Here is a 20,781-nt window from a genome sequence, read left to right on the forward strand (position 1 = left end):
TCGACAGAATATGAATTCTTCTTGCCTCGAAGGGTCTTGACGACTGCAGTTTTTTGGGCAATTCTGGTGCTAAGAAGGACTTTGTCCCAGTTCGGATCTCCGGTTTCATAAGTCCAGAGTTGGCTCTACCCTTAGGAATGAACCTTTACTTGGTTCTGCCTTTCTCTTTCAGAGATTTGCCAGATACCTCGGTAATCAAGGTTCATACCAGGCCACTGCCTTGTCCTTTGGACAGCGGCCAAGACCTTTGGGTCTTAGTCATCTTGACTCGACCTTGAGTCCAAGCCAGCCCCCCCTCAACTCCTTAGCTAAGAAGTCCCAGGCTTCAGAAGAAGATTGCAGAACACATAGTCCTCTTCTTCCCTTCTAGGAAAGTGCACATAACTGTGTCTCTTTCCACCCTCTTTCCCATATGGGAGGAGGGAAGAAGGAAGAGAGAAAAGAAGTATTGACCGGAAGAAGTTCTCCTACTGCTGTTGCCTGGATGAAATAATACTTATCGAGTCTCTGGAACTGACAGTGACATTGCCGAGAACTGGGAATGGATTCCTTCAGGAGATGTATCCATTTCCCTTAGGTCTTGGCAATTCTTTTCATCAGACTTCCATCCCGCCTCCTCTCCTGTGCTCCCGATTCAGGAAATGCCAGCCTGGCTAGAGCTAATTGTCTCGGTACCCTGTCATCTTGCAGAAGCTTCCCCATGGTGGAGAATGGAAGTCTGCTTCCATTCCTCCGTCCTTCTGAGGAAAGAGTTAGGCTAATGCTTGATTGAAGGAACCTTCGAATATGCTTGCATATTCCCCCTCACATCTTGTGTCTACTTACGAATTCACCGATTGAGGAACAGGCACACACCGGTAAGACCTTGTCTTGAAGGTGTGTGACCGAGACGATTAGTACCTTCTCATCACTGTCCTGGGCACAGGGCAGCCTTTTGGCTGTTTGAGAATTCAGGGTGAGGATGTGCGACACTCTCTGGTTTCGTTGAACAACAAACCACAGTAGTGGCATTTGTCGACAAACAAGAGGTAATTGTTTTTCCCTCCTGTTTCATCTATCAATATTTGCAGGTACGGGAGTGTTCTATTGCATACTCGACAGCTCAATTAACCAGATGCATTCCCGGTGGGGATGTATTGGTAGGCAAGCCTGGCCTCGGGTTTGAGTGATCGGGACAGAACGTGCTGTTCACTCTTTTCTTCACGAAGATTTTTGCAGAGACTGCTCGACAGAGAAATCCCTACCGTCCTTCTGTTGCCTCCCTGCACAACAAGTCGGTAGTTTTTCTCGCTCCTTCATACCAGACCAGGGCCTGCTATGGTGAGACATGCTGTCTTTTTTGGGGAAAACTCGATATCTACGTTTTTTCCCTCCATATTTGTCTGTTTCGCTAGGGGTTCACAAGCATTGCTCACCCCTAGTTACAGACAAATACTTGAAAACTTCGCCTTCATCAGACCTGATAGCTGAGGCATCGAGAAGAGTTCTGCTGGACCCAACCTCCTGTAGCAGCAGCTACACAAGAAGCGGTTCTTGAGGCAGTACATCCCTGTGTGTTCAGGACTGGGAGTCCTTCAAGCTTTCCTTGCAAGCACAGGCTTTCTTGCCGAGTGGCAACGGATATAGCTGGATATCCCTTGAAGTCCTCTGCAACACTGTCCCAAGGACTGGATCCGTCTTCGCTGGTGGTGTTGACGGAACTTCTCGGGTCAGAGTCGCTCTTCAAGTCTGGACTTCCTCGTCTTCGTTGGGCAAGTCGACAGAGCTGTGTACTGGCACTCGCCAGGCCTGAGTTCTAGTCTCCGGCCGGCTGATAAAGAGTTAGGGGAATTTATTCCTGGTGATAGAACGTTACTAACAATATTTTTATCATTCTTTTTTACTTTTTTATCTAGATGGGATAAAGAGATGGAGGAAAAGAAGTTGGTCTATTGTAATTTGGTCTCTCTCGCTGCCTGATTGTATGCTGCTGCCTGCTCCTGCGCGAAATTTAAAAATATTTTCTAAATATTGTCGTATCAGTATTAATTGCCCATTACAAAATCAAATTATTGTAAGGTGAATTATCGTAAATCAAGTACTACCTGGGTACCTGAGTATTTTAATAGTTTTATCACAAAAAAGTGCATTTAGTCATGAAAATATGAAAATACAGTACAGGCAGTTCCCAGTTATTGGCAGGGGTTCCGTTCTTAGTGTTTGATGATTACTGAAAATCCCCGCTAACCAAAAATCAGCGATTTTCGGTGCTTTTTCAGCAAGTTTTGGAGCTTATCGGTGCCGAAAAGCACCGATTTTCGGTTATAGGTGCCTCTGTTAGGTATGCATCGGTGCTGATAAGCGGAAATCGGCAATTTGGGGGCCGAAAATTGCCAATTTTTGTCGCAAAACAAGCACCGTAAAGCTGGATCGCCATTAACTGAGCCTGCTGTTAACCAGGGACTGCCTGTAATTAGTGAATATTTCTCAGTGAAAAATACAGCGAATGGGCAAATTATCAGCAAATAATGCGTATATATGTTCCATAGAGGAATCCGCGAATAGGTGAGTCAGCAAATCGTGAGACCGCAAATACGCGGTTTACTGGAATTTGTAAATATTTTTCTATGTGTATTTAGAAAAAGCAGTATACAAAAAGGCAGAGGTTGTTTAAAAATAAAATACATAAACTACTTTTGCAGTGTACTTCATTCTTTGTATGTTAATTTATTTCATCCACATCATACATTGAAAATATCTTTTACGTGAGTTGTTTGTCACCTTGTCGTCATCCTGAAGTAAATACTAGAAATTGCACGTTCATTAACATCTAGGGCTCTGGATTCTGTAACCTGAATGAAACTATAACAAAGTACATTAAGTTCTTTTTGAGTAACAGTACATTAGTTATCATTAGTAGTATAATACCTGTATAAAGCAGTTTCTGCCAACCAGGGAGATTTGTATGTAACAGTTTTGTTTATACTCATAAAACAGAGTAGTGAAAAGGAAGTGGAATGAAGGGTAGTCAACTGTTATATAGCTCTAGATCAAGCAGTTTCTGTGCCTTATCCTACTAATTGAAGCACAGTAGTTGGTAGTTCTTGTTTAAAATTGCTGAAGCTATTTTTGTTAATGAGGTTTTAACCAATGTTCAGTTTAAAGATTCATTGTTCATGATATTCTGTAATTAACATAGAGAGTGGCAGAATTTCACAGAGGCTCTTGGTGTCTGCTTTAGAGGTGGTTGTGATGTTGGTGATGATGATGATGAGAAGAGATTAGATGAGTATGAAGACTTGTTTGGCAGGGAAGGTGTTTATGAAAAGCATTGCTTGTAGTACAATGGTATTTAAAGTTTAATTATAATTTGTAATTTATTTGCTGTTTAATGTAAGTAATATCAGACATTGTATTTGATACATAAAGCACCATCGGTACTTACCAATATTAATGTACTTTTTTTTATGATTTTTGCAGGCTTTGCTGACAATGATTAGTCAGCTTCGAGACAGACTTTTCCAGGAACACAAGGAAAAGCAACAGTTAGAAGAACGTCTGAGAGAGGAGCTTTGCAATGAGTATTCCCAAATGATGGTTGAAATTGAAAACTCGTGGAGGTGAGAATTACCTGGAAAACATATATCTTGCTAAATCTGTTTGTTCATAACAACCCATTTGTCATAAGATGCCTTAATTCTTGTAGAACTAGCCACAGTCACGCCATTATCCTGAAGAGAATGTATGTGCTTCACCTGCCTGGACTCCTTCCACCTCTGCATCTGCACATTCCTTTGTGTAACTCAGTAGTGTCAGTATCTCGGCAACGGCCCCTGGGATTGTGTGTGTTCTTTTGCAATTTTTTTTTTCTTAGCTTTCTTTTACTGTTTACTCTGATCCTGTTTTTGTGGTGTTATTTACTAGCATGTGTGTGTCGGGGGGGGCGGAACTGGCTTCTGTCTGTCTTCCTGTAAAGAATTTGAATAAGCACCCAGTCTTTGTTGTTATTTAGGGATTGCTTTGCTGGTCACATTTTCTGAACATTATTTTAAACACCACTCACCATGTAGTGCATAGTTGTGGACACAGTAGGGGAAAACAAAAAGACTGCACATCTGTCCAGGCAGAAGCTGCAATGACCCTACTATTGAGTTGCACCCTTCTCACACCAACAACAAATGACATTGGACGTTAACTATAAGTGGGTATGAAAATATTAACATGGATTTTAACTATAACTGGGTATAAAAATATTAACATGGACAGTTTTCCTATATACTTTTCTATATAATACACTATTATATTGAATATAAGACATACTAAACATATCTATAATGCTTTAGCAGAAATAGACACATGGGCCTCATCAGTATGTTTCCAATTCTCCATAGGAAAAGCAACCATAAAAAATGTATTAAAAAATGTAACATGGAAGAAAATGAAGAAATTGACTTCAAAGTTAGAGATCATCATGCCCATAAGTCAAACAGCAAAGTTCTTAGGTATAAACTTTGATACACATCTAAACTGGAAGGTATGTGCAATAGTAATACCTCGATCTGACATGATTCGAGTTGCACGAATTCACAGACATGCGAAATTTTCATTGGAACTTAATTAATTGTCATGTGATTTTTTTCAAAGACACGCAACATTTACGAATCCTCAAGAGAGGAGAGAGATAAGGGTTGTACTGACTTAAGAGAGTGAAATTATTTATAGTTTATTACGGAGACAGAGAGAATAACGAGAGAGAGAGATTGTCCTGGCTTGAAATATCAAGTTAAATTATTTATGAATTATTACGGAGAATGAGAGAGAGAGAGAGAAGTTAGTCTTACGTTACATATCAAAAGATGGCAATTCATGATTTATGATGGAAAAAGAAAGAAGAAAGAGAGAGAGATAGTACCAGACATCGTTTGACATGCTTTGGGCAGTGATTGACATATTTGACAAATTTGCCCTACCCCATCTCTTCAAAGGTTTCATAAAACATTGGGAAATTATATTATTTTGTTTAAAATATGACATAATTTATTATAGAAATGTACAAGTTTTGTAATTACAGTTATATTATTATTATTATTATTATTATTATTATTATTACTATTATTATTATTATGTATCTTATAATCTCATGAATATTTGAAAATTAGTACTTATTATTAGGTAAATCATTTATTTATTAACAAAACAAATAAACATACACGTAACCATAAAAATTATCTCATCTCAGTAAGAGATGAGAGAATTGTTATGGTTACATGTACAGTATATGTTTCTTTTTTGATAAAAAAATGACTTACCTAATAATAAGTACTAATTTTCAAATATAAATAATAATAATAATAACAATAATAATAGTAATATAATTGCAATTACAACATTTATACATTTCTATAGTGAATAATGTGATATTCTAAACAAATAAAATTTCTCGATCTTTTGTGAAACCTTTGAAGAGAGGGGCGAGGGCATAGCTGTCAAATATGTCAATTGTTGCCCACAACATGTCAAAGGATTTCTGGTACACTCTCTCTCTCTCTCTCTCTCTCTCTCTCTCTCTCTCTCTCTCTCTCTCTCTCTCTCTCTCTCTCTCTCTTCTTTTTCCTTCATAAATACTGTATTTCCATTTTAGATGTGTAATGTAAGAATAATCTCTCTCTCTCTCTCTCTCTCTCTCTCTCTCTCTCTCTCTCTCTCTCTCTCTCTCTCTCTCTCTCTCTCTCTCTCTCTCTCTCCATCTCCGTAATAATTCATAAATAATTTAATTTGATATTTCAAGTAAGGACAACTCGCGCTCTCGTGTTATTCTCTCTGTCTTCGTAATAATTGATAAATAATTTCACTCTTAAGTAAGGACAATCTCTCTCCCTCTCTCTCTCTCTCATGTTATTTTTCCCCGTAATAACTCATAAATAATTTAATTTGATATTTCAAGTAAGGAAAACTCTCTCTCTCTCGTGTGTTATTCTCGTCTCTGTAATAATTGATAAATAATTTCACTCTCTTAAGTAAGGACAACCCTTATCTCTTTCTCTCTCTCTCTCTCTTTCGTTTGTAGTTAGCGCTCACACGTTTTTACGTTATTTCTCTGCACATCTTTACCTGTGCAGTAGATAGCTTAAATTGATCGAATTTTACCTGTACCATCTACGAACTGTAAATGCGCTAGTGTGGCAAATACATTCTACATAGAGACATAATAAGAGTTGTATCAGTCCAAATAAAAAAACACTTTTTATTTTTCATGAAAAAGCATTTCAGAACAGAGAGAGAGAGAGAGACATAGAATAAAGAGGTTATTTAAAAGAGGTTGAGAAGACTTCTAAAAATATTCATCAGAAGGGTAAGAGAGAGAGAAATTCTCTTCTAACACTGTTTTTATGTCAACCATTTATTTCTTTTTTTAAGGTAATGTATTAAACTAACTTTTAAATCAAATTACAGTAACTTTAATTTAATTTAACCCTTAAACGCCGACTGGACGTATCATACGTCGACTAAAATTGTCTGTTGGGTGCTGAGTGGACGTATCATACGTCGACTACAAAAAATTTCAACCTTCGGTCAACTTTGACTCGACCGAAATGGTCGAAAAATGCAATTGTAAGCTAAAACTCTTACATTCTAGTAATATTCAATCATTTACCTTCATTTTGCAACAAATTGGAAGTCTCTAGCACAATATTTCAATTTATGGTGAATTTTTTAAAAAACTTTTTCCTTACGTCCGCACGGTAACTCGGCCGAAAATTTCAGAAATTCTTTAGTTATTTTGTCGTCATTTTTGCACCGTTTTATATTAGCCGTTACATAAAGTTTTATATATGAAAATGTGCGCAATTTCATGTAAATTACAACAAAAAACAACCCATGGTTGTAGCTTTTATCAGTTTTGAAATATTTTCATATAAATCACGATAAGTGGCAAAATTTCAACCTTCTGTCAACTTTAACTCGGCCGAAATGGTCGAAAAATGCAATTGTAAGCTAAAGCTCTTACATTCTAGTAATACTCAATCATTTACCTTCATTTTGCAACAAATTGGAAGTCTCCAGCACAATATTTCAGTTTATGGTGAATTTTTTAAAAAAACTTTTTCCTTACATCCGCGCGCGGTAACTCGGCCGAACATCTCAGAAATTCTTTCGTCACTTTGTCGTAATGTTTGCACTGTTTTATATTAGTCATTACATAAAGTTTTATATATGAAAATGTGTGCAATTTCATGTAGAATACAACAGAAAATAACTCATGGTTGTAGCTTTTATCACTTTGGAAATAATTTCATATAATTCATGATAAGTGCCAAAATTTCAACCTTCGGTCAACTTTGACTCAACCGAAATGGTCAAAAAATGCAATTGTAAGCTAAAACTCTTACATTCTAGTAATATTCAATCATTTACCTTCATTTTGCAACAAATTGGAAGTCTCTAGCACAATATTTCGATTTATGGTGAATTTTTGAAAAAAAACTTTTTCCTTACGTTCGCGCACGGTAACTTGGCCGAACATCTCGGAAATTCTTTCGTCACTTTGTCGTAATGTTTGCACCGTTTTATATTAGTCATTACATAAAGTTTTATATATGAAAATGTGCGCAATTTCATGTAGAATACAACAAAAAATAACCCATGGTTGTAGCTTTTAACAGTTTTGAAATATTTTCATATAAATCACGATAAATAGAAAAAATTCAACCTTCGGTCAACTTTAACTCGACCGAAATGGTCGAAAACTGCAATTATAAGCTAAAACACTTACAGTCTAGTAATATTCAATCAATTTCCTTCATTTTGCAACAAACAGGAAGTCTCTAGCACAATATTTCGATTTATGGTGAATTTTGAAAAAAACTTTTTTACGTCCACACGTTACGAATTCATGCATCATTTTGTGATAATATTTTCTCTGTGTTGCTTTGATCGTTTTACAATTTCTTATATACTAAAATCATTGTAATTTAGTGTACAATACAAAGAAAAAAAAATAACTCGTTAGCTTTACCCGTTTTGCTCACAGTGCGATTTGTATCCAATTATATATGAAATTTTTTTTTGCGCTGTCACATATTTCAATATTTATATATGATAATGATATTTTTTTCATTTCTGATGGTTGCATACTAAACTTCAGGCAATGTCAAAAAAAGGAGCCAAAAATGAACTCTTAATCTTGAAAACTAAGCGTGCTGTGATTTAAAAAAATTTTTTTTTCCCGCTTCGGCGCTAACCCAACGCCACCGGCATAGGGCAGACACTTTCGTAAATAGAGGCTCGGCGTTTAAGGGTTAATGGTGTTGGTGATGATGACTGGGTTGATCTTGTTGCTAAAAGAGGCGGTGCCACCTCACAAGGGACTGGATAGCCTGTGGCAACTCTCTATCTGTAAATTTTGTCAAGCGCATCAGTATGGTAGTCATGGGTTAGTAAGAGGGATAGCAACAACCATTCAGTTGTGATAAGGCAAGCAAATTGCGTTTTCACTGTCATCTATTTATGTAAGTTTTTCATACCAATAATACCCCTTTTTTTTTAAAGTGCTATAAAAATATTCTTCATAGAAGAATATTTTTATAGCACTTTAAAAAGGGGTATTATTGGTTTTTATTTGAAATTAGGCATCTCATAGAATGTTTCACATCTTATGACTTCCTGCACTCTCTACTAATGAGGACTGGATGCCGAGTGTTGATTATGAAGTTATTTGGGTTGTACACAGACAAGCTAATAATGGTACTGTATACTGTTTATCGTTCTTATTGCACTGATTTCCATAATTCTACCCTGGGACTAAGTTTATTTAATTTAATCTTTATAATTTCATAGTCTGCCTTTTATTTGATTTATTGCAGTTAGTAATGCCAGGTATTCAGGTATGGAAATATTTATTAGGTACAATATTCATAGGCTTTCTGTACATGCAACTTTAGTGTCTACCAGAGTGTGGATCAATCATAACTGTCATATCAGTTTCTTATAATTTACGGAAGGTTAGACAGGTTTGGTATGGTAGCAAATTTTCGAATCATAGTCCACAAGTTGAGGACATGAACTTTATAATGTATATGCTGCTGCTTAGTGTCCGTAAAGATAGTTAGGTGCTAATTGTCTTGATATGTGTAGCATTTTAGAATAAAGTGATGTATAATTTAAAAAATAGTTCATTCTGTTGCTGGTGTGTTGAAATTTATGGTAAGTGGATTATGTGAAGACTCATTGTATAGGTCAAGAAACAGAACTGTAGCTGTCTAAGATTTATATTTAAAGTACCTGTAATAAGTAAGTAGGATATTTGCATATAACATTTTAATATGAAATTGTGAAATTTTGAATTTCACATAAATTGCTTGACTGACTAAGGATGATGAATTGTTGCAGCCAGAGACTGCGAGAACAACAGTCTCGAATGGAGGAGTTTAGCGAGTTTAGGATTAATACTCTAGTAAATTCTGTTAAGAAGGCAAACTATCGCAAACGTCCCCGATCTGATTATGACCCTGATGAAGAATATGTGCCCTCAATTGATCTATTTCAAGAGCAGCAGAAAGTGAAGGTTAGTCATTCAGTAATGTGCATAAATATGGAATGTAATAAAATTGTTATTAGTTTAAGATTGTGGTTGTACCTTAATTGCTGGTTTTATATTTAGAGAACTTATTATTGCCAATCAATTTTCCTTTGGAAGGACTACCATTGTTTAACTGGTTATGTCTTTTTTTTTGTTCAGGAGCAGGAATGTCAAATAAAAGAACTTGAAATGGAAAATGGACAGCTGAAAGAAGAGTTAGAGGTTATAAAACTCTCACAGAAAAAGATGAATGATCAAGTAAACCGAACTCGAGAGGAAAATTCCAAACTTACATTTCAGTTGGCACAACTCACGCGACATGTGGACAATACAGAAAAAGAACTGGTAAGTTAAAAGTTAAAGTTGAAGTTTGGTGGTTTCAGTCCTCCCACAGGCTATTGCCTCTCAGGCGGATATCAGCCGGGTAACCCCAGCCCCCCACCATCTAGTCACTCATGGCAGTAACCATCCGGTAGACAGTCTCACTATCCGCCCCTTGACGGGCGGGATAACGCTGGTCCCTGAGATTACGAGGCCAACACGTTAACAACTGTACTAGCCAGACTGCAGTTATTGTGTTTGTAGGATTGAGCGCTTGGATGCAGGAACTGTAATATTGTGATAACTTAGGTGTAGAGTATTGAAAGTAACAAAATGAAATTGAGGAGGAGAATAATGACATATATAGGAAAATGATAATGCGTAAAAGAGAGTGATGTAAAATTTCTGAAGAAATTTCCAGAAGACAAGTCACAAATTTTTATATATTGTACTTTTTGAGTCATTTGACCTAAATTTTAACCGTATTGAAGTTTTAGCTTTTGTTTTGCATTGTTTTTTATAATCCTACCAATAATCTGCAATATGCATACATATAATTATAAATTTTGAGCGCAGACTTGCTCAGCAGTTCAGAGATAAAGAAACAGAGGGTTTTACTTGGTTTATCAGCCTACCTCACCTTCCCATTTAGCTTTTCTCCACTAGGTAAGGATAGAGCAACTATGTTTTTTGCCTCAGTTTTCTGCTGTTGTAGTGTTCACATCTCTGGTGGTGGTCTCTGTCTGTTGGAAAGTACTTTGGTTGTTTTTCATGTGTTATACTGGAAAATTAGTAGTTCTATTTCTTTGGCATGTCCACATTCTCAGGAGCATGAGCAATCAAAGCAGTCTCACTCAAAGGCTAGATCTCCAGTCGCTTCCACCTCTTGTTCTTGCAGTTTGCTATAGGTGGTTGGGGAGGGTTAGAGAGGTGGTGAACAGACTAGTTCCTCTCCTTTCTTCTTCAGTGGTTTCTGAGACTAACAAGGGGCAGGGGTCAAAGTCGGAACTCTGTTTGGATGGTAGTGCTCCTTAATCTTGTCTGCCTTCTCTCATTTGCATTGGTACCAGATCAGGAGCAAGTAAGGGAGCTTAAGTCTGACCTGACGAGGGTGTGGCTCATGTCTTGGGAGCCATTGGGGTCTGAAGGTTCCTCTTGTTTGGAACCCACACAAGCTAAGCTGAAACAGCATTTCTCAAAGATTATTGCTCCTATTCATGAGTGTAACAGCCTTGAGGAGGTGCCCTTGGTTTCATGCCTTGGGGTCTGTTCCCATGGCTCCTGTACAAACTGTTGTGTGGTTTGACCTTTGGTTGAACATGCTGACAGGCTTTGCTGTCACTGGTGTCCTTATCTCACAATGAGAATACAATCATCAGTAGGTTGTTGGTGTCTGTAGGTAAGGCCCTGACTTTTATAGTACACTCGGCAAGAAAAGTGAAGATACAGTTTTCTTTAGATTTCGTTCATCGAATTTTTATTTTTTTCTTACAGAAAACACATAATCTCGGTAAATTTACTCTAGAATATGAAAATACAATGCAAATTATATCATATATGTTAAATCTGCAAAACAAAAACATTCAGATACTTAAAAACACCAAGCATGTCCGAAGTAATCAGAATTTCTCAGATGACTTCGTTCATAGAGATCTAAAAGATAGTTTGTGAATATCTCGGTGTAGTACTCTTTATCAGAACGGCAATATTTACTCGTTTTCCGTTATGGACAGGCTTATTATTGCATCATCATACGAGGTAGTGATAATTTCTTTAATTTTCATACATTCATATTTGTATTTCATGGTGTTAAAAGTCAGCTGGAATTAATGGCAGTAAATGTTGCGACAGCTACGGTAAGTTGACCAAATCTATTTAAATCTGCAAGAGCATTCTCTATGATGTGTGGAGCACTTCAGCGGGAAAACACAAGGAACTGGATATTTCTTGACGTTCTCTCTCTCGTTCTCTCTCTCGTTGCCATACAAATATAGTATCGCTCAATCTCTAAAAAAAAAAGTAGCTCTACATAACAATTCCTTTCTCTCTCTCTCTCTCTCTCTCTCTCTCTCTCTCTCTCTCTCTCTCTCTCTCTCTCTCTCTCTCTCTCTCTCTAAAACATACTATACAAATATAGTATCGCTCAATCTCTAAAAAAAAAAAAAATGAAATGAGTAGCTCTACATATAGGCCTAGGCTTACACAACAACAGCAACTCTCTCTCTCTCTCTCTCTCTCTCTCTCTCTCTCTCTCTCTCTCTCTCTCTCTCTCTCTCTCTCTCTCTCTCTCTCTCCATCACTAAAACATACTATGCAAATATAGTATAAAGCTTACTAATCTCTCAATGATGTCAAAAAAAAAAAATAATGAAATGAGTACCTCTACATATAGGCCTAGGCTTACACAACAGCAACTCTCTCTCTCTCTCTCCATCGCTAAAACATACTATACAAATATAGTATCGTGAAAATTAGCTCAATCTCTAAAAAAAATAATGAAATGAGTAGCTCTACATATAGGCCTAGGTTTTACACAACATTTTGATCAACTCTCTCTCTCTCTCTCATGGTGATAGTAACATTGCATCGAGCCAGTTCCTTTATTGTTCCCCACGTTGCTCAAATTTAACTCTTGATTTCACTATGGAAGATCGCGTTTCCGATTATGCAAGCATTCCGTTCATTGTGGTGTCATAAATTCATTTGTATAAGGTTAATTGGTAGGTTACGTCGAAAAATGTTTATTTTGCTCAGAACTGTCGCTGCAAATTACAACTATAAAGTATTTGTTGGTGAACGAATACTGTAAAGCTCCATTCCACTACTGCATTTAAGTATCAATGATGTCAGAATCGTAGAATATGATTGAAAGTTATAGGAAGTCAAGCAAAAACCAACACACTAAGACAGAAGCTCCTCCCCTTTCTAAAGTTGCCAGATGTCGCATTATTGAGCAATATACTGTATGTCCGAAGATTTAAAAAAACTGTATCTTCACTTTCCTTGCCGATTGTACACCAGTGTACCAATCAGTGGGGGTAATTTGTCCTTTGAAGGAGGTGTAAGGTTATTTTTAAAAAACACTTTTGTTTTTAAATTGAATGATAAATAAAAAAAAAAGATGTACATCTTTAAAAAACACAAAAAAATGTTATGTTTAAAAGAAAAATATTCGTTAAAAAAGTTTTCTCTGAAATTTTTTGCAGGAGGTTTCCCAGGAAAGTAGCCTCATTAAGGAATAGTTTGACCTCGGATTCTTTGCTTCTCACCCCTAAGAGTAGTGTTGATGCAGTGGTTGAGCATGGGAGATTGGATTCTGATGACTTTCATCAACTGTGCAGTTGCCATGAAGTCCAACTCAGAGGTTAGGGTGAGCGGACCCAAGTTCCAGTAAAGTCCCTATTGCTTGGGATAGCAGAGAAATCAGTTTCAGGACAGTCAGCTCAAGCTCTTCCTGTGAAGAGGGCTAGGGAGTTATCCCAACCCTTTTGGCCCATCCCCTCCCAGCAGCAGGGAGGAAATGGGGAAGAGAACGGGAGGAGATCTCTGAGGCTGGCTGTCTCCTTCCTCTGAGTCCTGTGTCATGAGATTAACCTTTCTCACCATTGGGCCAAGTGGTAGAAACAGGGAGCAGTCTTGGGTAGTATGTGCCCACCAATCTGTTTCTGAATTTGTGGAAATCTCAGGCCTGGTTGGCAGAGGTGGAAGTTATGAAAGAGAAAGGCATCAAGGAAGTAATGGATCATTGGTCCTCAGGTTTATGGCTGGATCTTTCTCATAGAGAAGGTATCCGGGGGTTTGAGACTGGTAATCGACATCTGTCCCATGAACAAGTGTATGACAAACTTGATTTAGATGGGAAACTCGTTGTTTAGTTTTAAATTCTACCAGAGAGGGTGATTACATGCTTCCAATAGACTTGTAGGACATACTTTCAGGTACCAATCCATCACAGCTCTTGGCAGTACCTCCATTTTGCTTGCAATGATACTGTTTTCTCATTCAAGGCATTGTGCTGTGGACTAGTCACGGCTCCTCAGGTATTTACCAGAGTATTTGCTTTGGTCTCAGCTTGGGCTCATTCAATGGGCATTTGATTACGGCAAACGGCAGTACCTGGACCCCCTGAACTTTTGCCATGAATTAGAAATCCTGGCAACTTGGGTAGTCCAGTCTCATCTCCGAGGAGCATTCAAAGTACCTGGCATGCTTTTGAACTCGGAAGCTGTGAGAGCCTTCCCGATGGACATCAAGTAAGTAATAGCGCTATTCTTGCCTCAACAGGAACAACCAGCTCTGCTTTGAAAGGCATTCCTGGGACATCTGTTGTCCTTAGAAAAACTTGTGCTTAATAAGCAGAGCCTGTTGTCCTTAGAAAAACTTGTGCTTAATAAGCAGAGCCACCTTTTCTTGCTTTAGTGGCAACTGAAATGGCATTGGTCAGTGTACCACAACTCTCTTTCTCAGCTCATTCCTGTGAGTTAGGAAGACAGGGAGAAGCTGGTGAAATGCATAGATGACAGACACCTCTCGAAGGGTATTCTGTTAAGCTTACCCCAGCTAGAAGTGCTTCTGTTTTCAGATGTATCAAAGAAAGGGTGGGCGTACATATGAGAGGGCAATTCATTTTGGGGTTGTGGCTTCAGGACAAACCTTGTCTGCTTATCAGTGTTCTGGAGATATTAGCAGCGTGGCTATTGCTGCAGTTGTTTCAAGAACAGTAAAGGAATGTTCACTAGTGTTGATGGTTGACAGTACTACAGTGGTGGCATCTGTCAACAAACTGGGAACAGTGTCTCAATCCCTATGCCTTCCAACATCCGTGGAACAACCTGGGCATTTGTGCTTCCACTGTTCAGTCTTCTTTGCGGGATGATCAACAGTATTCATCATCCTGGGGCTTCAGATGATTGTGGTAGCTCCTTGTTTGCCACAGGCAGAGTGTTGTGCAGATATGCTGATGCTCTTGGTTTAGGTACCTAAGGAGTTACTCTTATGGCCTGTATTCTTTGTGTCAACCACACATTTGCAGTTACCACTGGACAGTCCAATCCTTGCAGCTACATGCATGGAGGTTGGAGGTTGTTCATCTCCTGCAAGAGAGTGGCTTTTCTTGCAGGACTGTAAGGGAGATATTGGGATACTTATTGTTGATCCTCTGCAATCATTTATCAAAGAAAGTGGGCCATCTGCTGGGACTGGTGTCTTGGAAGGGAGACCTCTCTGGTTGGAGTGTCTGTTTAGCAAATTGCATATTTCTTCGTCTACCTTCGTGAGAAAAGCTTTTCTAAGTTTCTGCAGTAAAAGGTCATCTCTTAGTCTTTTTATAGCTTTTCAGACTAAAGGGACTGGACCTCATCACTTTTGTGGAATTATCTGTTACTGAGAGGTTTTGAAGTCTTGCCATCCTCAAGAATTGCAGCCTCCAGAGTGGGACAATTCCTCGGTCCTGGAGAGTCTCATTTGAGTACCTAAGCTAGTATAGTTTGGAAAAATGAATGTTGAATGACTAGAGTCTCTTTTCCTTTTCTCCTATAAAATACATATCTGGGCCAAAGTACATGATAGAACTGGATGAGACACAGCCAAGGTGAGCACAGTGCATAAACAACAACCAATTCTACTTCATTCCTGTAATGCTCCGCCCTCTGTTCCTTTTCTGTAACAAGAGGGAAAATTGACATAGTAAAACTTATTTTGTACACATTGCTTGGTTATAGCCAGTATAAGTTGCCATCCAACTTGAAATTTCTTCTTAGAGGTGTCATTGTTCTCTGACCACTTTCCTCAGTGGAATGTCCTTGCATATGTAGGCCATTCTAGCCCAAGGTCTATCAAGGCTCTTCCTTCTTTCTCCTCTGCTGTCCAAGCTAAGAAGTACAAGGCTATTCAGTTCCTTTTTTGTCTTCTGTGTTGACTTCATGTTCCATAACTGCATGAGACTGTCTTGATTCCTTTATTATGATAATGACCTGTTGATATGTGCCTGGAAAGTGAAGGAAAAGGCAAACGCAGTTGCATTATATAGATCAATATTTAAGGAAATGAAGAGAAAAAAAATCAAAATCCCTCTTTTTCCATGGAACATATGGATAATGAAGTTAAAGTTCCTGATGATCCACTTCCAGTATGGAGTAAATAATGATGTAGTAATGCCATATCTGTTTTGTGTGTTGCTCCATGTGAATAACTGTGCAGCAAGAACTGTATTAGTGGTTTGTTGAGTTATCATTTTCATCATCATCATTTCACATTGTGAAGATGTCATGTGAACTTGCTTTGTAGTGGATATTAGCCATTCTTTACTTATGCATTAGGTGATTGGTATTTGTAAGAGATTCAAGATCTGAAAGATCGTATGGAAGAAAACCATTCAGAGTTAGCAAATGGAGGTAGTCAGATAAAGGTCTTTATGATATCAACTGGTATTGTTTTTAAATGTAATAACTTGTATAATACACCTGTACCATGTAGAAAATTAACTACATATAGCATCACAGTACAGTATTTTCTTTCTCTTTCTGTCTTACCACCCTACGTTGTTGATATATGTACATTTGAAAAAATGTATTGCATATGATTTTTTTTAGTAAATAATGAGCTGTAAATGTTTTAAAATCATCTGAATGGGTGGTCAGCAATACTATTTAGGATATAAGGGGTTAGGGGTCTGTAGTTATTCTTGAATATTTAATTTTGCCAGAGATGGCTCCCTTACCACTAATTTCAAGGAACAACTTGTGTCAATTCTTTTCGGTCTTTTTTTTTTTTATCTTTTAAGAACAAATCCTCCTAAATATTTATTCTGTACAATGCCAGTCATAATCAGGATACAGATTTGAAGTAAAGAGATTTTGGTTTATTGGTTTTAGGAAGCTGCACGGAAGACCATTGCATCTTCAACAAGTGAAAACCAAGAGATTCAAGATCTGAAACATCGTTTGGAAGAAAACCAATTACAGTTAGCAGACAGAGATAGTCAGATAAAGGTCTGTATGATATCAATTAATTTGCTTATGTTTTCTGTTTATCATTAGCTGTGATTTTTTCTATTTAGGTTAGACATTGCTTTCATGACTACGTATACTTAAATGAATCTAGTACTTTAGCTACTTATAAGACTTCACTAAAACAGCATTCATTTTTTTGTCATGAATTCATATACTTCCAGGAGTTGAAGGAAATGCTTGTAGAAGCTGCTGAAGAATTCATTATTAAAGAAGATGAAATTCAAAATATTTCTAAGGCCTTGGAAAAAAAAGAGAAGATTAACACCAATCAGGTACTGTTCCTTTGTTATATTAATAGTGTGATTGCGTTGACAATATTTGTATTCTTGGTGTTTTGATGTGAACTTTGCCATTATTGATATTTGTTTTATTGATGTGATTTTCTGACATATTTCTTGTAGCTGATGACTCTAAATGAGCTTGAGAGTCAGCTCTCAGAAGCAAGAGAAATCCTGAGCCAGCATGCAGTACAGCTGGAAGAAAGAGATCAACATATCTCTGAACTTCAAGAGCAGTTGTCTGTCCAGGTAAGTACCAGCAACAAATATTCATCTTGACAGTTTTAGCTTGTGTAATGTAGTACATTAGTGAGTTCATTGATTTTTCATGAGGTGCCTGTTGTAGATTGTAATATTAAATTGTTGCTTAAGAATTCTCTCTAGAATGGGAGAAGCTAGCTACAACTGGCTTGTAGTTATTCTTGGTGGCTGTCTTCATGTTTTAAATGCAGTACTATCTTCTTTTATTTTTTCTTAACTGTTAGATTAATTTGGAGTGTCTGCAGCTATTTTTAAAAGGATTTCTTGCTACCAGCTAAGCTTTTTTATATTTTTTTAGTCTGTTTCAACTCCATTCACCTTACAGCTTCATGAGACGTCATGTTTCTTGTTCAGTTCTGGAAAGATTTTATTGGTGCCATCTTGAGTTTTTTTTTTTATTCAAGACAGATTAAAACAAGATTTTAATATATCTGTCCAGTAAGGCAGTATTTTCTTTGCTTGTTATGCATTGAAAGTTTTTTGGTATCCTTAATCCTGGCTGCTTTCATTTATATTGTTTCTTCCCTTGTTTTGCAGCTTGGAAAAACTAAATGTAATTTATTGATTTGAGCACTGTTCTTTGTTGTCAAAATGAATTATGGTTGGTAGAGTTTTTGTAATAGTGTGTGAGACGTTGTCTCAAGGATGAATGAGTGTGTGTTTTGTAGTTGAAGATTGAGGTAGTAAAAGAAAATCTTAGATTGTATAGAGTAATATTAGCTGGCAATGTAAGGTTTGCATTAGCTTGGTTTTTTTTTTTTTTTTTTTTTTTTCTTAAAAAGGGAGTGTCTAATGCATTTGAAGGCAGTTTGGTTGTATTGCTGACAGTTTACATTGTGCTTTATGTTGTAGATACAGTATTTTTTCTAACCATTATTTTATTAATTTTGGCAGTAGATTGTGCATCCCTTGCAAGGTAGAAATATATAAGTATTGGCAATGATGCATAGGTTAGGTAAAAAAAAATTCACTCAAAGTTTCATTCCAGTGACCCTGTTAACCTCAAATAGATATTTTATAGGATCTGTTTGTACCTAAGAGGCAAGTGACAGTGTGGTATGCACTTGAAACTCCTTTGTTTTTAAAGCTTCTGTTGCCTTTTTCCTCACATAGAATGTGGAGGGTGGGGTTAACGAGACCAAGGAGCTGCGCAGTATTGCAGAGTCTTACCAAACACAGGTGTTGATCCTTGAACAGGTAAAACACTGCTAAAATATTGAAATTCTACTAGATATCTTGTGTTAATTTGAATAGTTGAGGTCTCTTGGGAAAAGTTGGCAGCTCTTGTTCTCATGAAATAATGAATTTTACATAGATGATGCATTCACCATTTAAAGTTATGATTATTTGCATGCATAAGAGCACACATTTGTTATGATAGTGTATAATCAGCAGAAGCTATTATTTGTCAAGAGCTAACTGAAACTTGAAAGACAGATTTGATTTAAATTTTGAGTTGCATTTCAGAACCTAACTGCTACAGAAAAGGAGCGCAATAAAGCAGAGAAGGACTTAGAGGAGTTAAGGATTAAAAAACGACAAATTGAAGAAGACTATCTAAGGTAAGTAAATGGTTTTTAGCTTACAGTTTTACATAAAATTGTCAGAAGCAGACTATTTTTTGAGGTACAGGAAATTGTTAATGAAAATTAAATTTATAGTACTGTATATTTGGGTGAATTGCTGTTTTTTTTATGTTTATGTATTATTGCATTTTAAAAAATGAGGAGTGGGACTATATTTTGGTGAATTACTGGTTTTTTATGTTTATGCATTACATTGCCTTTTAAAAGATGAGGAGTGGGACTCGTGTATACAAGTGAAACGTAAGCCTTGTTTTGTCATGGGAAGTATTTAATGTATTTGTTGTGTGGAAAATTACATAAAGTTTAAATTTGTGACTGTAGATTTACATATGGTGAGGGTCGACAATAAGTTTTCTATTAAACCTTAGTAAGAACTTAAAAATCTGTAAATTAGTTTGTTATAAAAGGAGTATTGAATGAATTTAAAAAAAAAATGTGGCTTCTTAAATGTGTCTTTAGAACAATATGTGCACCATTATTGTTTACATATAGCGAGGCAAATGGCTGGACAAGGCTTAATTCAACTTACGCAACTGTTCAATTGATCTCCGCTTGGGAAAGATGCTTGATATTGCTTCATAAAAAATCTTCATGTTGTGGTGCTCTGAATATTATGGTAATATATATTTTTTTATATATTTTTAAATAAAAATTTAAATGCTACCAAATCTTTTTTCATCTTAATGGGGGTTGTGCTACTTTTGGGTAAAAAAAATCCTAACATTAGAAGAAAACTATTGCAAATTGAAAGCTGAAACTTTATTAAATACAAATATTACAGGTTATTGTTGTATTTTTTATGAGTTTGAATGTCCTGAGTTAACAATTTATTGTTTTCGTTGTAGCAGCCTCAATAGGTGAAGAGTTTGAAAGTGTCTAAATGCTTCATCATAAAAAGTTTTCCTTAATTATCCAAATGATATATAGTCTGATCACGTTATTATGCAAGCCCAAATGATGTCATAAAATATTCAATAAGTTTGTATTCATTTCCTTTTTTTATTTAGAAGTATCTGAATGTGACCATTCAGTTGCCTAAGCAATATCAACAGAACACCAGTGTTTCAGTAAAATATGTGCTCAATAAAATAGAGCACATATTGGATTTCTGAATATTTAATTGTACAGAAATAACTTTGAGATATTGTCCTGTAAAGTTTAAAGGGAATCAATTTAGCTGGGTATGGGGCAAATCACGGAGCAATATGCTGTCACTTTCTTTTTCTGAGAGCAACGGAAGTCTCATTTACAGAGTAACCAAAGTTGCCAAAAAAGCCAATTCCTTACTATGATTCCTTATTTTTACTGGGTAAAAGGAGCATTATGGTTGAACAAATAGGGATGGTTTTTGCTACATAGCAGGCCGGCTGCACCTTACACCCTCGGTGCCCTTAGGGTCCCCAACAACCTACACACTGGCATACGGCGTTTGCTGTGTGTCGTAATGAAGTCTTGAATGCTTTAGAAAGAATTCTAGCTGTATTTTCAAATTTCATTTTTCTGTACCTCAAAGTAGCTAGACCCCCCTTAAGACCATCTTCACAGACAGATAACTGTTTTATGATTGCTTCCTCCTCTTGGTTGGTGAAACTTGAAACTAGAAAATTAAAATTTCATTGTAAAAGACACAGGATGGTTGTAGATGTTTTTTGCCTCTGCTGTTTATGATAAAAACACCCACACACTCTATTAGGTCTTTTTATCATTTTACTTTGTGTCATTAACAATTCAGTGTGAATTTTTGCTGTCACCTTGTGCAGTCATTT

At 36.8% G+C, this 20,781-nt stretch overlaps 1 protein-coding gene across 4 annotated transcripts in view; it reads left to right on the forward strand.

Annotated features, from left to right (window-relative positions):
• LOC136838781 (kinesin-like protein KIF20B) overlaps window positions 1–20,781 on the forward strand; it is a 113,904-nt gene that overhangs the window by 37,885 nt on the left and 55,238 nt on the right. For 3 of the 4 annotated variants that reach the window (XM_067104307.1, XM_067104306.1, XM_067104308.1), the window contains exons 14-21: window positions 3,460–3,599; window positions 9,370–9,544; window positions 9,719–9,904; window positions 16,753–16,869; window positions 17,052–17,162; window positions 17,292–17,417; window positions 18,543–18,626; window positions 18,897–18,991. In XM_067104307.1, the coding sequence (XP_066960408.1) occupies window positions 3,460–3,599; window positions 9,370–9,544; window positions 9,719–9,904; window positions 16,753–16,869; window positions 17,052–17,162; window positions 17,292–17,417; window positions 18,543–18,626; window positions 18,897–18,991 (1,034 nt within the window). The remainder of the gene's footprint in view (window positions 1–3,459; window positions 3,600–9,369; window positions 9,545–9,718; window positions 9,905–16,752; window positions 16,870–17,051; window positions 17,163–17,291; window positions 17,418–18,542; window positions 18,627–18,896; window positions 18,992–20,781) is intronic. The other variant, XM_067104309.1, reaches the window with a different exon arrangement.

The sequence above is a fragment of the Macrobrachium rosenbergii genome, chromosome 5 (genome assembly GCF_040412425.1).
Source record: "Macrobrachium rosenbergii isolate ZJJX-2024 chromosome 5, ASM4041242v1, whole genome shotgun sequence".
In the NCBI taxonomy this organism is placed as follows: domain Eukaryota; kingdom Metazoa; phylum Arthropoda; class Malacostraca; order Decapoda; family Palaemonidae; genus Macrobrachium; species Macrobrachium rosenbergii.